This window comes from Chiloscyllium plagiosum, chromosome 4 (assembly GCF_004010195.1).
Source record: "Chiloscyllium plagiosum isolate BGI_BamShark_2017 chromosome 4, ASM401019v2, whole genome shotgun sequence".
NCBI classification, from domain to species: Eukaryota; Metazoa; Chordata; class Chondrichthyes; order Orectolobiformes; family Hemiscylliidae; genus Chiloscyllium; species Chiloscyllium plagiosum.
The window spans coordinates 66,232,378-66,250,094 of NC_057713.1; the positions used below are offsets into that span (position 1 = coordinate 66,232,378).

The 17,717-nt window shown below is 40.6% G+C and overlaps 2 protein-coding genes across 6 annotated transcripts in view; one reads left to right on the top strand and one right to left on the bottom strand.

Annotated features, from left to right (window-relative positions):
* The window catches only part of lypla1 (lysophospholipase 1), a 93,017-nt gene extending 86,188 nt beyond the window's left edge, over positions 1-6,829 (bottom strand). For 2 of the 4 annotated variants that reach the window (XM_043688340.1, XM_043688339.1), the window contains exon 1: positions 6,625-6,829. In XM_043688340.1, coding sequence (XP_043544275.1) covers positions 6,625-6,693 — 69 coding nt within the window. In that variant the 5' untranslated portion in view covers positions 6,694-6,829. Of the gene's footprint in view, positions 1-5,598; positions 6,011-6,624 lie in introns of those variants that run through there. The other 2 variants (XM_043688338.1, XM_043688337.1) reach the window with 2 other exon arrangements.
* A 102-nt stretch (positions 6,830-6,931) lies between these two features.
* mrpl15 (mitochondrial ribosomal protein L15) overlaps positions 6,932-17,717 on the top strand; it is a 16,571-nt gene continuing 5,785 nt past the window's right edge. Inside the window, exon 1 of one of the 2 annotated variants that reach the window (XM_043688336.1) lies at positions 6,932-7,018. In XM_043688336.1, the coding sequence (XP_043544271.1) occupies positions 6,983-7,018 (36 nt within the window). In that variant the 5' untranslated portion in view covers positions 6,932-6,982. Of the gene's footprint in view, positions 7,019-7,271; positions 7,412-17,717 lie in introns of those variants that run through there. The other variant, XM_043688335.1, reaches the window with a different exon arrangement.

Consider the following 17,717-nt stretch of genomic DNA (forward strand, 5'->3'; position numbering starts at 1 on the left):
GCCTTCTTCACTATCCTATCTACCTGCGACTCCACTTTCAAGGAGCTATGAACATGCACTGCAAGGTCTCTTTGTTCAGCAACACTCCCTAGGACCTTACTATTAAGCGTATAAGTCCTGCAAAGATTTGCTTTCCCAAAATGCAGGACCTCGCATTTAATCTGAATTAAACTCCATCTGCCACTTCTCAGCCCATTGGCCCATCTGGTCCAGATCCTGTTGTAATCTGAGGTAACCCTCTTCGCTGTCCACTATACCTCCAATTTTGGTGTCATCTGCAAACTTACTAACTGTACCTCTTATGCTTGCATCCAAATCATTTATGTAAATGACAAAAAGTAGAGGGCCCAGCACCGGTCCTTGTGGCACTCCACTGGTCACAGGCCTCCAATCTGAAAAACAACTCTCCACCACAACCATATCTTCTACCTTTGAGCCAGTTCTGTATCCAAGTGGCTAGTTCTCCCTGTATTCCATGAGATCTAACCTTGCTAATCAGTCGCCCATGGGGAACCTTGTCGAACGCCTTACTGAAGTCCATATAGATCACATCTACTGCTCTGCCCTCAATCTTCTTTGTTACTTCTTCAAAACTAATAATCATCATCATTTAGAAGGAGGGAGGCAGATACCTAGGAACAGCACAATTCGCAAGATCACCCTCAAGCCACTCACCATCGTCACTTGAATATGACGATAAGGTTAAAATCATAAGGTTAAAATCCTGGAAAGAGTTCCTTACAGCAATACTGATCTTCACCAAATGGACTGCAGCAGTTCAAGAAGGTTGCTCATCACCACCTTCAAGGGCATATATGGATAGGCCACAAATGCTGCCCCAGCTAGCAATATCTACATCCCATGAATTTTTAAAAAATGCTTACTGATAACCTTCCACTGTACATAACATTTTGTTTCAAGTTAAAGACTTTGTCAGAAACGGCCTCATTCCCATGAATTTGGTTTTGATCTCAGTTTTTAAGGCTCCTCCATAGTAATAACATTAGTTCAAAACTCCACATCAATCTCAACATTTTCATCAAGGTCACTGAACAAAGGGATCAACACTATCATGCACAACAGCACTGGTAAATCGATCTTCAAGCAAATCCACACCCTTTGATAAAACTTTTCTGCTGAAGGGCATGCAGCCAATACTTTATCAATGGTGAACATTTCCCAATTGTTTCACATTCATTATTTGGCAGAACAAATTGTGAAAATTACGTTTTCTGACATTCCAGATAGACATTCTCTCTGGGAACATAACAGGATCAAGTTGGGTATATTTGAAAAAGAGACAGAGGACTATCACAAGCTAAGTTTTAATTTTAAGGTACAAGGAAAGAATGGAAGAAGAAAATGTAAAATGCGAAAAATCAATAGTTGGGGGTCTATGAAAAGGAAAGACAGAACAAAAGACAAAAGCTTAAAGGAATATCAAAGCCCAAGTAACAGCTTTCCCAAGTATTGTTAGAAAAAAATGGTTACAGAGGATTTCAGGCTCACTAGAGAGATACAGAGGAGAAAAGAACTGACAAGTGGTAAACTTTATAAATAAGTATGTTGTGTATGTAACAGAGAATGGTGACAAAGAGAGGTACAAGGAAAAACAAAAACAGCTAAGGGAATTCCAGGTGCAGTCATTATTCAGTAATTATTCCTGAAGATTTGAAACTTGCAAAAGCGACTCCATTGTTTGAAAATGGCAACAGAAACAGAGGGGTAAAAAAAAAATATCGGAACAACAGCCCCATGAGCTCAACATCTATTTTGGGAAAGTTATCAGGATCTGTCATTATGGGCAAAAGGGTTGAACAATTGGAGGAATATGTCCTTAATCAGCAAGCCATCGGTTTGTTTATCTTCACCTAACTTTGGACCAAAGCACTTCAACGGAGTTTAATTTGCAATGATAGACCAATGTCTATTTTCTGCAGGCACATAAAGTCAAAGAAATTTACAGCACAAAAACAGACTCTTTGGTTCAACTCATCCATGGTGAGCAGATATCCAAAATCAATCTAGCCCCACTTGCCAGCATTTCGCCCATGTTCCTCTAAATCCTTCATATTCATATAACCATCTTTTAAATGTTTACTTGTACTAGCCTTCACCACTCCCCGGCAGCTCATTTCATATGCGTACCACCTTTTCCATGAAATAGTTGTCAAAGGTCCTTTTTAAATCTTTCCTCTCTCACCTTAAACCTATTCTCTCCAGTGTTAGACTCCCCCACCCTGGAAAAAAAACCTCGTTTATTTATCCTACTCATGCCCCTCATGATTTCATAAATTTCTATAAAAGGTCACCACTCAACCTCTGATGCTCCAGAGAAAATAGCCCCAGCCCATTCAGTCTTTCCCATTGCTCAAACCTTCCAAACCTGGCAACATCCTGGTCAATCTTTTCTGAACCCTTTCAAGTTTCACACCATCCTTCCTACAGCAGGGAGATCAGAATTGAACAGCCACAACATGACCTCCCAACTCCTATACTCAATGCACTTACAAATAAAGGCAAGTGTACCCTACCTTGTGTACCTGTGACTCCACTTTCAAGGAATTATGAACCTGCAACTTAAAGTCTCTGTTTGGCAACACTCCCCAGGACCTTTCCATTAGATGTGTATGCCCTGCCCGGATTTGCCTAACCAAAATGCAGCACTTCACATTTATCTACATTAAACTTCATACGCCACTCCTCAACCCATCTGATATGGGTTTGGAAAAGTTTGGCCTTGTTTGCTTGCAGGTTGGTCACTTTTGTTTAAATAAAATGAAGTTCATCAGAAATTGAGAAAACAAATCAATGTAATTGGCAGAAGATCAAAAACTGCACCAGTATATTTGGGTGCTGAAAACATTTCTAATACAGACATTTAGAATACAATCAATTACTCCATTAACAAATTATTGAAATTACGCTGTCAAGTTTCTGTTCCATATGGACTTGGATTGGGAAGTTTACAACATTGTTAGGTTAACCTGACAAATCAATTTTTGCATCTGATGCAAAGCATAATTATAAATTTAAAATTCCATCTGGCCTTGATGTGATAAAAATAATGAATGGCAATGCCAGATGTATGTAATGTATAAAATAAATTACAAGGGGATGATGTATTTCCTGGTTGAAATGTCTACACAATTGACAAATAAGGGGGATGCCACTTGGAAGGAAGTTCAGTCTTTGAATTTATTTAAGGTATAGACTGACAGATTTCTGATTTCCAGTGGCAGAGAGTTATAGGGATGGTTCCTGAAGAAAGGTTCACGTCCAAAACGTCGATTCTCCTGCTCCTCGGATGCTGCCTGGCCTGCTGTGTTTTTCTGGCACCACATTTTTCAACTCAGTTATAGGGATGAGGCAAGGAAAAGGCATTGAAATGTTAATCAGCAATGATCACTTTGAATGACAGGGCAAACTTGATGGGCTAAATAGCTCACTCTTGTTCCAGTGTATTCTGAAGCAAAGCAGAAAATGCTGGAAAAACGTGTCAGATAGCATTTGTGAACAATGAAATAGTTAACATTTCAGGTCAGGTGACCTTTGAACAGAACTAGAGATTTAGAAGGTTTGCAAGCAAATACAAGGAAAAGGAAAATGGTGGATGGAGAAAGTAGAGAACAAAGAAAATGGTTATGATAAATTGGAGGATGGAGAAAGGACTTCTTACACAAACTTCAGATTTAAGACAATTGAAGAACAATTTCTTCTGAGGAAAATTAATCTGTAGAATTTTTAAACCACAGAATGCTATAGAGGCTGGATCATTAAGTCTATTCAATGCCAAAAGAGACAGATTTCTAACTCAGTAAGGGAACTAATATTTTTTCGGGCTGGGGAAGCAAAAGTGAGGAAAGAAGCAGGAAGTGTCATCAGATTAGCCATGATCTCGTTGAATGGCATAGTGGACTCAATGGGCGTAATGGTCTACTTCTGCTCCAATATCTTATAGTGTTAAGTATGAACTGCTCAATTTATAAAGCATAGGTCACATTTGATAAATCAGGTTCCAAGTTAGATTACTAACATGATGGAGAAGGGACTGTCTTTGAATATTATTAAATATCTTCTAAAAGTCCATATAGGTGCTTAGCAACAAAAATAAAAACGTAAATGGTGGGGGCATGTTTGCTGCAAGAGTTGGAAATTGGTTGGGAATTGGAAACAGAAAGAATGGAAGGATCGAACAGGTTCTGCTCCCATGGTCCTGTACTAAGGAGCCAGTTTTTCAGCATCAACATCAATTTCTTGGATCACTGCTCAGTAAGTTGTACATTCAAGTCAGTAGATAACAGTAAATTAGAAGCACAGTAATTTGTACAGGCTGGAGCAAACGTAAGGAAGGATACAGATGAGGATGCATGGGCAAAACTGCATTAGGTGCAAAAAATTTGGAATATTTTCAAATGCTAACTAAGAGGAGGTAAAACAAGAGAAATTTGGTCGTCCAAATTACATAAGTCATTAAAAGTTGGTTGTTAGGCAAATTATTAACGGAATGTTGGCCTTAATGTTTGGGAGCTGGAATACAAAACTAAAAGAGCAAGTTACACTTAAATCATGTAGACCTTTGGTGAGACTCCATTTGGACTACTGTGTTCAAATACAGACAAACCACAGGCAAGTGGGAGGCAAGTTTACCAGAATGATGCAGAAAGTTAATTATGAGGACAGGATACATAAATTTGGCTTGAAATCCCCGTGGTAAAGACAATTTAGTGTGAGCTGATTGAGGTGTGCAGGATTCAATAGGATGAAACATGGCAATAACTATTTCTAGTGAGGAAAAATAAGGGAGCACAATCTCAAAATTAGGTCAGACAATTCAGGAGGGAAATCAGGAAGCATTCTTTCCCACATAGCACGTCAGGAAAATGTGCAAAATAAAAACACTCTTCAAAAGTCTGTCATTAATGGAACAATTGGAGCATTCAACACTGAAGTTAATGGATTTTTGATAAAGGTGTGTTTAACTAAGTCAGGAACAATGGCTGGTAAATGAATTTGAGATACAGAATCACAATTTAATGAATAGTAGAACAGACTTAAAGAGCTACTTGTGTTCATAGGAGGCCATCTTTCTTCACAAAATTTCACTCAGTTTGGTAAAACATTTATCTCTTCCAGAAGACTAGTTAGGTATTCTACTATTAGGTTAGAACTGACTGCAATTCATTTGAGCATCATGCTGAAAGCTGGTCAAACTAATTAGCTTACAGGTTTGCCATGTCAGTCATGGCCCAGTTGGTAGCAATCATGCAACTTGAATCAGAAGGCCTAATTCAGACCTTAAATTCAAAGATTTTTTTTGAGTACTGCACTGAGAGGTAGTGTATTTTGGATAACATTTTCAAGTAGAATTTAAAAATCTCAGTAAAATTTCAAAAACAAAAAGCAGTGGTGTTAACTAGCGTCATGGCTAGATTTAATCCTAAAATCAGCATCACAAACATTTGATCCTTATGTGGAAAATTGAAGTGGGCAAATTGTTGGTCACATTTCCTAAAGTCAAAACTGAAAAGTATTTAAAAAGCTATTAATGCTTTGGGATATCAAGAAAGATGCCAGATGATTTCAAGCTTTTCTTACTTCTAGATCCTGGTCTTTGTTATCCAGTTTTCTCTTTCCGATCAAAGTTTGGGAGAAGATTTGTAGCTCGGGTGCTCGTTGTTGTGGTTCTGTTCGCCGAGCTGGGAATTTGTGTTGCAGACGCTTCGTCCCCTGTCTAGGTGACATCCTCAGTGCTTGGGAGCCTCCTGTGAAGCGCTTCTGTGATGTTCGCTCCGGCATTTATAAGGATTTATATCTGCCACTTCCGGTTGTCAGTTCTAGCTGTCCACTGCAGTGGCCGGTATATTGGGTCCAGGTCGATGTGCTTGTTGATTGAATCAGTGGATAAGTGCCATGCCTCTAGGAATTCTCTTTCTGAGCTTTGAGAGATGCAAGCATGGAGCTCTTAAAAACATACACCCGCCCTTTTACAAGACTCAGGTGAATGTCATCTGATCAGACAGGTATGGCAAAGTTGAAAGAAATTAGGCTAAGGTGGTAGAACACAGCTATCTAGACTATATTTGATAGCAGAGGAGTGTGAAAGACTAAAGAAATTGAAATGCTCCCAGGTTGAGGTTAAAATGGATTATTGGGATAGCAAAGGAACTTAAATGAATATTTTGCATCAGTCATCAGTTTTTCAAAGTGGTTAACGTTTCTGCCCCAAATGTCTAATATTCTTTTCTTCAGTACCCTTGTAAATTGTTCTGAGTTTTGTTTCCTCCAATTATACATAATATACATACCTGAGCTTTTCCAGCAAATTGGCTTTCTGCTTTACACAATTCGCAATTCTTTAGGTTGTCATTGCACATAATGTATATTCACCCTTTTCCCCACAAATTATATTATCTTAACGAGTTTAGAAAGTAGAGGACAATTTAGCACGAATGGCAATTATCGAATCCTCCAATAGCGTCTCCCTTCCCCTGCAATCAATCACTGGACACGCTATCTCAGTACTGTACTGGGCCAACGCACAATTCTTGTTGTTGTGTTGCAAATCAAACACTGGAAAGCTGGACCCACCCTCTGCCCATCGCCTTCCCAGGTGAGACTCACCGCGGCCGTGGCTTTTTTTGCAGCGGGGACAATAGCAGGAACTGGCGCTGACATGTTGTTACCACACATACACAATCAAAACGAAAGCGTCCAGCTAACCCGCAGGTCACCTCCAACAGACACGGCCCAAGCCGCCGTTTTCCACACTCCTCCTACCCACGCTTGGGACCGTTACGTCCACCTTCACCCGTCAGATATCCCGCCTCCCCCTCGGCCGAATTTGTTGCTTTTACAAACGGAAACACGTATTGCGCCATATGATTGGCTGAGCCCGATGTCAATCATAGTAAACAATCGGTAATGGGTTGACTGCGCAGTTGCAGTGGTGCGCTTGCCAAGTTGTGGTTATCGACCATGAATGATTCGTCTTTTTCACTCTCCAAATCTAGCTCTGGTAAACATATACAAATATTAACGTTAATCAGCAATATAATAAAACTAAATATGGCTGTAGGTCAAGCTTCGGTTATTTGGTACTTTCACAATTTGCATTTTTAAGCAGTGAACGATACACAAATAAATTTAACAGTCACGCGTGTCATTTTAAAAATAAAATTCACTAACTAAAAATTAGAGGACAAATGGGTCATTTGGAGATTTTAGGGACCCGCCGCTTCGAATCTGTCGTAAAGTCGAGTCGCTCTGACCTTTACGACATAGCTGTCGGTGTTGACGGTTGTGAAAAATGGCGGCGCGAGGAGGTGGATCGGCTGGGCTCGAGCTGCTTCGGCGGCTGCCGCGAGTCTCTCTTGCCAACCTGAGACCGAACCCTGGCGCGAAGAAGAAGGTGAGTCCACTGTGAGGATTGGGAAGGAGGTAGATCCAGGCAATCGTATCGGAGACAGCTAGCAGCTGGAAGAGTTCATAAGACTGCTGCTGCACAGCAGGAGAGTCCCAGGAGAGAGTAATTTATTTATATAATTGGGGAAAGCGATGCTAAAGTGGAGGTGGTGGGTGAACTTTCGATTCCACCCCCACGAGTAGGAGGGCGTGAGTCGCTTGCCTCTAAAACCCCATTCAGAAGTTGATGACCGTGATGGAGTACTGCTTAACCACATTAATCTGATCACAGAATAATTGCAGAACGGAGAGAAGTGGAGAGACCACTCGGCCCCTAGTCTCAGTAATTACTCTGCAAGAGCGGTTCGGTTGGATTTCAGCCCTTTCCCCATAACTTTGCACATGTTCTCTTAAGCTTGTCCAACTCACTTCAACACAAACAAAAAAAACTACGGACGGTGGAAATCAGAAATTGTTGGAAAAAACCCAGTTCTAGCAGCATCTGTGAAGAGAAAGCAGAATTAACGTTTCAGAATTGATAGGAAAAAGTTAGTATATATACTGAAGAAATGAAAGGTGGAGGGGTAAAGAGTACACTATAGGTGGAGATGGAGCCCAGTGAGAGGAAGATAAAAAGAGTTGGGCAGACAAATGAACGGATAAAGGTCAGCCTGAGAGAATGATCACTGTTTCTCAATGTCAGTAAACAGCTAGAAGGAGGAATCCAGGTGAGAGAGAATTGGAGGCGGGTGAAGGGGTCTGAGATGGAGTCTTGTCCAAAGAAATGGCCACATGAAGATGGAAAAATATCCCGTTCAGTAACTTTATAGCCAGAACACTATCTCCTGTCTCTTTACCAGGCTGGTAATTTACATGACTGCTACTAGAAACAACCCATTGTCAGTCGTAACGGTCCTCATTCATTCTCTCAAGCTCACCTTTCCCCATTTCTTTGCCCAACTGTTTTTCTCTCTCTTCAGATTCCATTTCCACCAATAGTTTAATATTTGTCCCCTCTCCCCACCTCTTCTCTAGCACATATACTCTACCAACTTTGTCTTAGCTACAGTCGGTTCTGAAGGGCCACTGCACCCAAAACTTTAACTCTGCTTTAGCTCCATAACTGCTGTCAGACCTGGTGAGTTTTTTCAACATTTTATGATTTTTGTCACTTTGCACTGTCAGATTTTGCATTTATAAAGCTTCTTTGGCATGGAAAGAAATATGCTAAGATGTTTGAACTGTTCCATTCAATGGGCTTCACTTGAACCACTGTCTTGTAGAATTGAATAGAAATGTAGAAAAGGCTTTAATTAGAGGGATAGGACTTTGAAGAGGTCATACAATGACCTACAAAACAGAAGGAGTTTTTTCAGAGCAACTAATTTGATAACAATAACCAGAGTGAGACAGGAAGAAACTGTGTGTACAAGGATAACAAACCACCAGCAGATTAGGCATGGTAAAAGTACAAAATGAATGGCTTTGTGTGTGATAAATACCAAGGGGCATAAATTTTATTTGTGGGGTTTCTTTTTAAGGATGGCCTGAGATGGATAAATCACGTGGAGCACCATTCCTGGCGACCAACTCAACATGTACATCCACTACAAACCCATCAACTCCCCCAGCTACCTGGACTATGCCTCCCACCCTGCCTCTTGTAAAAATGCTATCCCTTATTCCCAATTCTTTCGCCTCCGCTGCACCTGCTCCCAGGAGGACCAATTCCACCATAGAACATTCCACTCTTTCAAAGACAGCAATTTCCCCTCCCGTGTGGTCAATGATGCCCACCACTGCACCTCTGCCCTTGAACCCCACCCCTCCATCTGCAACAAGGACAGAATCCCCTGGTCCTCACCTTCCATCCAACCAACCTCCGAATACGCTGCATCATCCTCTGCCATTTATGCCACCTATAAACAGACCCCACCAGAGATATATTTCGTCCCCACCCCTAACTCAGTTTCGGAGAGACTGTTCTCTCCGCGACTCCCTTGACAGGTCCATGCTCCAGAATTATGAGGGAGATAGCTTAAGAGACATGGAGGCATTAGTGATCTTTCAAAAGTTGCTAGGGTCAGAGAGGGGTCCAGAGGACTTAAATCTCTAAAATATAATCCCTGTTTAAAAAGGGAGATAGGCAAAAGATGCAAAATTATAGGTAGATCAGCCTAACCTTGATCGTGGGTAAGATCCTGAAATCCATTGTGAGGGATGAGATTTCTGAATACTTGAAAATGTATGGTAAAATAGGGCAAAGTCAGCATGATTTCATCAAGGGGAGGTCATGCCTACCAAATCTTCTAGAATTCTTTGAGGAAATAATGGGCAGATTAGACCAAGGAGGGCCAATGAATGTTATGACTCTATGACTTCAAGAAGGCCTTTGACAAGGTGCCGCACAGGAGGCTGCTGAGTACGATAACAGCCATGATTTTGTAGGCAAGGTGCTAGCATGGATCGAACTTGACTGTCTGGCAGAAAGCAGAGAGTGAGGATAGAATGGTCCTCAGGATGGCAGTTGGTGAAAAATGGTGTTCCGCAAGGCTCCATGTTGGACCACAACTTTTCACTTTATACATTAACAACTTAGATGAAGGAACTGAGGGCATTCTGGCTAAGTTTGCAAACGATACCTGTTCCCCTACCTATCTTTGTATCAATGATGAGGTGGGAAGCTGCAGAAGGATTTGAACAGGTTAACGGAGTGGGCAAGGAAGTGGCAGATTGATTACAATGTCAGAAAGTGTGAAGTAATACTTTGGTAAGAAGCATAGAGGCATAGATTGTTTTCTAAATGTAGAGAAAATTCAGAAGTCTGGAGTCTTAGATATTCTTGTCCAGTATTCTTTCAGGTTGAGTCAGTAGTTAGGAAGGCACATGCAATGATGACATTTATTTGGAGAGGACTTGAATATAAAAGCAGGGATGTGTTTCTGAGTTTCTAAGACTCTGATCAGACCACATTTGGAGTATTGTGCACAATTTTGGGTCCCACATCTCAGGAAGGATGGACTGGCTTGAAGCGTGTTCGGAGGAGGTTCAGAGGAATGGTCCCAGGAATGAAAAGCTTAACATATGAGGAATGTTTGAGGACTCTAGGTCTATACTCTGAGTTTAGAAGGATGAGGGGGGATCTAATTGAAACATGCAGAATACTGAATGGCCTGGACAAAGTAGACATTGGGAAGATGTTTCCATTGGTAAGAGAGGCTCGGACCCAAGGACACAGTCTTCGAGTAAAGACCTTTTTAGAATGGAAATAAAAGAAACTTCTTCAGCCAGTCAGTGATGAACTTGTGGAATTCATTTCCACAGAAGGCTGTGCAGGCCAGGTCATTGAGTATATTTAAGACAGAGTTATAGGTTCTTTAAGGATCAAGGGTTACAATGAGAAAGCGGGACAATGGGGTTAAGAAACTTATCGACCAGGATTGAATGGCGGAGCAGACTTGAGCAGTTGAACAGCCTAATTTCTGCTGCTGTGTCTTATGTGAAGTTGGGAATGGCATAAAATGGGAAATTAGAGATAGATGCGATAAAGGAACATCTGTAATTTTGGGTAACTTTATTCTACATATAAGATTGGCAAATCAAATTAGTTAAAATTCCATAGAAGAGGAATTCCTGGAGTCTATACAGGATGGTTTTCTGAATTGATCCATCGAGGATCCAAGTGAAATGGGCCATCCCAGACTAGTTATTTTGTAACCACAAAGAAACCATTGGCAATCCAGTTCCACGTGGCTCCTTGGGGATGAGTGACATTGTATAGTAGAATTACTCATCACAATGGAGAGTGATGTAGTTGATTTTGAACTAGAGTCCTGAATCTAAAGAGAAGAAATTACAATGCTGTAAGATTTTTCAGATATATAAAGAACAAAAAAAATGTCTTTAGATATATTAAGGGCAAAAGAGAGGTAGAAGTGGACATTAGACTGCTGGAAAATGGCACCAGATTATTAGTATCAGCCATTATTGAATGACGGATGGACTGAATGGCCTAATTTCTGCTCCAATGTCTTATGGTCTTCTGGAGATGCAAGTTGACTTTGATTGGTGGTGCAGGTGGAGGAGTGAGTTTACTTGAAGGATAGTGGAAAGTCAATGGTAAGTGTTCAGAGTGCATGGTGAACTGCAACAATTGTTCATGCCTGTTTGGCCCAAATGCAAAATGGGAACAGTGGCCGCACTATGGCTTACAAGGAAATTTAAACACAGTATTGTATCCAAGAAACAGGCATAAAGATTGGCCAGGATAGAGTTTGTTGATAAAGGTCAGGTTGGAATGCTATGCTTATAGAGTCATAGAGATGTACAGCATGGAAACCGATCCTTCGGTCTCGTGCATGCCTCTGTTTGGCTTGTCCTTGGGTCCCATTTACCACCCCCTGAGAAAAAGAACAGGAAATGACATCACCATAGGAAATGATGTAACCACAGGAAATGGCATCACCGACCCTAGGAAACTCAAACATATAAATAGAAAGCGGGCTACACCAGCAGTGCTTCAATCGGAGGCTCACTGAAGACCTAGTATGGTGACAAAACGTCTGAAAACAAACCTTCCAGCTCAGTGAGCAAACCTACATCCAGAACCTCAACCTGAGCTACAAATCTTCTCAAAACTCGCTAGTCAGCCTGATGTTGGTAGTGGGAAAGAATCTTGCTAGAATACCTTTTGTAAAAGTAATATAAGCTAAGCATTTGGAAACAGTGGCAGGATCAAACAGAGTCAACATGAATTTATAAAAGAGAAAGAACTCTGAACAAATTTACTAGGGATGTAATTCGTCGAGTTAATGAGGGGGAGCCAGTGTCATAGATTTATATAGCACAGAGACGGAACTTTTGGTCTAACTCATCTGCGTCAAACAGATTTCCTGAACTGATCTAGTTCCATTTGCCAGTATTAGGCCCATATCTCTCTCTAACCTCTTCCTATTCATGTACCCATCCAGGTGCTTTTTAAATTTTGTAATTGTACCTGTCTCCACCATTTCCTCTGGCAGCTCATTCATTCATACATGACCCTCTGTGTGAAAAAGTTGCCCCTCAGATCCCTTTTTAAATCTTTCCCTTCTCATCTTAAACCTATACCCTCTAGTTTTGGACTCTGCTACCCTGGGTAAAAAACGTTGGCTATTACTCTATCATGTCTCTTATGATTTTATAACCTCTATGAGATCACCCTTCAGTCTCTGCTGTAGGGGGGAAAATAGTCCCAGCGTATTCGGTCTCTCCTTATCGCTGAAACCCTCCAACTCTGGTAACATCCTTCGAAATCTTTTCTGAAACCTTCCAAGTTTCACGACATTCTTTCTCGCATTTATCTAAATTAAACTCCAATTGCCACTCTTCAGCCCATCTGATCAAGGTCCTGTTGTACTCTGAGTAACCTCCTTCTCTGTCCGCTACACCACTAATTTTGCTGTCATCTGCAAACTTACTAACCATACTTCCTATATTCACATTCAAATCATTTATGTAAATGATGAAAACCAGTAGACCCAGCACTGATCCCTGCGACACACTGCTGGTCACAGGCCTCCAGACCAAAAACAGCCCTTTACCACCACCTCTGTCTCCTACCTTCAAGCTTATTTTGTACCCAGTTGACTAGCTCCAATGAATTCCTTGTGATCAAACCAGTCAACCATGTAGAACTGTATCAAATATCTTGCTGAAATCCATACAGATAACATCTACTGCTCTGCCTTCATCAACCAGATGTGATGCACTTGGAATTTTACAAGGCTTTTGACAATTTGCCACAAAAGAGATTAGTGTGGAAAGTTAAAGTGTGTGTGGGGGTAGTGTATTGAAATGGGTAGAATGCTTGTTGGCAGTTGAGAAATAAGGTTTCTTGCAATCCTTGCTCAATGCATGGATCCCGGCTATTAACAATATATATATTAGTGATTTAGATGAGGGAATTAAATGTAATATGCCCAAATTTGCAGATGATGCAAAGCTGGAAGGGAGGATGAGCTGTGAGGAGGATGCAGCAATGCTTCAGTGTGATTTGAACAAGCTGAGTGAGTTGGCAAATGATTGGCAGATACAAGATAACATGGATAAATGTAAGGCTGTACACTTTGGGAGCTGAAAGAGGAAGGTGGATTATTATCTGTTTGGCTATAAATTGAGAGAGGAAAATGTGCAACAAGGCCTGGGTATCCTTGTACGCTAGTCACTGAAGATAAATCAGCAAGTACTGGGGATGGCAGCGAAATCTCATAAAAACCTACAAAATTTCTAATAGGACTAAACAGAGTACATCAAGATCAGATATTCTAAATCACAGGGGGAATCCAGAAATAGAGGTCACAGTTTAGTGATATGGAATAAACCATTTAAGACTGAGATGAAAAACCTCTTTACCCTGAGAGTGGTCAGCCTGTGGAATTCACTACCACAGAAGGCAGTCAAGGCCGAAACATTGTATAATTTCAAGAAGAACTTGGGTACAGGCAGTTCTCAGATTGCAAATTGGTTTTGTTGCTGAATCCATTGGTAAGTGATTTGTATGCAGTTTGGAATAGTGCAGATGAATATGAAACAGCCAATCATAAGTCCAGTGTTACGACACGGAGGTCAAACCCTTCTGCTAATTAAAACCACAATGCCCAGATAAACTTGCCTCGCCTCGTAATTTGTTAAAAAGGTGAGTTAATGAAAGAAAACCTCTGATTGTTACTGTTTAACTAAAGGATTAACAAATCTATTTTCCTAGCTCTAACAGTGAATACTAAACAAAAATTATTACCAAATCCAAGCCCCTTCTTTCTTAACTAATCATTGTGACTGTAACTATTAAAATGCTGCTCCAATAACTCAATTATTAAACATTAAATTAACTTAATCTCTCAAAGTCCATATAGTCTTTTATGCTGTCTTCTTTCCAGTCTTCCCAATCTACTGTTTCAATTCATCTTTCCGATTCTGCTATCTTCTCCCTGGGTCATCTTCTATGACTTTTTTTTAACTTTGAGTGTCTTTGTATAAAATCCCTTAGTACCTTTAATAGATGGCGCCTTCTGAGAGATTTGTTTGAGTGCTGAGGGCCCTTTCAGATGGCATGTGCTCTGTATGAAATTTTTTTTTAATATCCCCAAAATTTGTACCCACTCATTGATCTGATGTTGTCAATTCAATCAATTTCAAATTTAATTGGTTTTTGATATCCTGGGTATAATTTAAAATAATTGGTTAAATTCAAATCCGGTTGACTTAACATCAAAACACAACCCAAAGCCGATGATTGCACATTATCAATTCTCAGCACCTGTCAGCTAGTCACAGACACATGCTGTCAAAATCACTCAGCTCAAAAATGCACCCTCTCTCTTAAAGTGACCATACACTTTCGAGTTCGTAACACCAGGAAATATTTGTATGTTGGATATTTAAAATTACAACCTGTAATTATTAGTTATATAAATCAGGGACTCCCTGTATAGCTTTTGGTGGATAAACAGGAACAGGCTATTGCTCCGAAAGCTAGTGTGCTTCTAATTAAACCTTTTGGACTATAACCTGGTGTTGTGTGATTTTTAACTTTGTATACCCCAGTCCAACACCGGCATCTCCAAATCATGACAATCTCAATGAATTGTTTCAAGCTTGAAGAGCTAGTTGGCCGACTATTCGTATTTTCCGTTTCTTTCTTTTAAACCATTACAGAGACATGGCTACAAGCAAATTAAAGTTGAGAACTAAATACTCGGGGATATATGATTTTTCAAAAGGACAGGCAGGAAAGGTAGAATTGTGGAGTAGCTTTGTTAGCGTGGAGTAGAATAAGTACGATGGCAAGAAACGGTCTTAGATTGAAACACATAGAATCCATGTTGGTAGAAGTATAAATAAGAAGGGGAAGATGATGTGATTGTCTGTTGCCTGCTTGACAGCTGCTTTGTTCTGAGAGAGGACAAAGAACAACTCATGAAATAATGAAGGCATGTAGAAAAGGCAGTATCTTAATCATCCATAACTTTGTTGATTGGGAAAATTAAATTGGCAGGGGTATTCATGAAGAGGAATTCAAAGTGTATTTAGGACAGTTGTGTAGAGCAATATGTTGTGGATCCAGTCAGAGATCAGATAATGTATAATGAGATGGAATAAGCGACCTCTGCAGAACAGTGAAAATGACATGGTAGCACTTAGCATTCCGTTTGCGTAGGAAACCTGGGTTGGAAACAACTGTGCTAAAAGTAAATACGGATCATTACGTAGGGATGAGGGCTGAGTTAGCTGGAGTGGACTGAAAAAGGGGCTTAATAGAAATTGAGAAGCAACTTGAGAAAATTGTTCATGGCTCTCAGCAAAGATATATCCCAGTGCAGAGGAAGGTTCATAAGAAGGGGATAAAGTGACCATGATAAACCAAGGTAGTTAAGTATAGTACCAAATTGAAAGAAAAAATGCAGTATAACAAAGGTTACTCGTAAACCAGATGATTGGGAAAGTTACAAGCTAACAAAACATGACCAAACATAATTGAGGAAGAAAATAAGCTGAGGGCAAACTCAAACTAATATAGGACCAGACAGTGTTAGTTTCTTTGCATATACAAAAAGAAAGTGCAATGCCCAAGTGAACATAGCCTTTTAGAGAATGAAGCTAGGGCAGTAATAATGGGGGCCAAAAATAGGAGAAAAGTTGAAAAACTACTTCACATCAGCCTTTACGTTGGTAGAATGTAGAATATAGAACATTACTGCACAGTACAGGTCCTTCGGCCCTCGATGTTGCGCCGACCTGTGAAAATAATCTGATGTCCATCTAACCTACACCATTCCATTATTATCCATATGTCTGTCCAATGCCCATTTAAATGCCCTTAATGTCAGCGAGTCTACTATTGCTGCTGGCAGGCCATTCCATGCCCCTACTACTCTCTGAGCATTCCAAAAATCCTAAGTAATAAAAGCCTTGCTGTGGAGAGAGGTGGGCAATAAACACAGTAACTGTCATTAGAAAAAAAAAGTTCTAGAGAGGCTAATGAGTCTAAAGGCTGACACTTCCCTTGGACCTAATGGGTTACATCCTAGGATTTTAAAATAAGTATCAACAGAAATAGCAGATTCACGAATAGTAATCTTTCAAGAATCTTTAGACTCTGGAAAATTCCCAGAGGGTTATAAGCTCCAATGTAAGAACTTTATTCAATGGGAAAAGAAGACAAAAGGCAACTATAGGCTAGTTGGCCGAACATCTGTCATTGGGAAAATGCTACAGTTTGTCATAAAAGATGTAATAACAAAGCATTTTAAAATCCGTAACAGAATCAAGCCGGGTAAACATCGCTTTGTAAAGAGGAAAACAGGCCAAGTCAACATGGCTTCATAAAGAGGAAAACATACCTGACAAATTCATTCCAATCCACTAAGGGGACAGTAAACAGGATAAAGGAAGGAAAACAAGTAGCAGGAATATATTTGAATTTCCAAAAGGTGTTTGATAAGGTATTGCACAATTAAGTATATTAATATGGATAGTGGGGTTGGCTAATTATTATAAGGCAGAGTTGGGATAAAGGGAATATTTTTCAGGATGATAACCTGTGACTAGCAGATTGGTATAGGAATCAGTGCTGAGGCCATAGTTATTTACAACATATACTAATGATTTGGATGACAGAAGTTTTGCCAAGTTTGCAGACATACAAAAATAGATGGGAAGGTACATAGTCACGGTGACAAAATTAGTCTAAAGAGGGATATAGGCATGTTAAGCGAGTGAGCAAAAAGTTTGCACATGAAATATAACGTGGAAAGATTAGATTATGCACTTTAGTAGGAAAAATATAAGACCTGAATATTTAAATGGAGAATGACTATGGAAGGCAGCCGCAATTTCCCTTCCCACGTGGTTAAAGATGCCCTCCAACGCATCTCGTCTACATCCCGCACCTCTGCCTTCAGACCTCACCCCTCCAACCGGAACAAGGAGAGAACGCCCCTGGTGCTAACCTTCGCATAAACCAAATCATCCGCCGACATTTCCGCCACCTCCAAACAGACCCCACCACCAGGGATATATTTCCCTCCCCACCCCTTTCCGCCTTCCGCAAAGACCGTTCCCTCCGTGACTACCTGGTCAGGTCCACGCCCCCCTACACCCCACCCTCCCATTCTGGCACTTTCCCCTGCCACCGCAGGAACTGTAAAACCTGCGCCCACACCTCCTCCCTCACCCCTATCCAAGGCCCTAAAGGAGCCTTCCACATCCATCAAAGTTTTACCTGCACATCCACCAATATCATTTATTGTATCCGTTGCTCACGATGCGGTCTC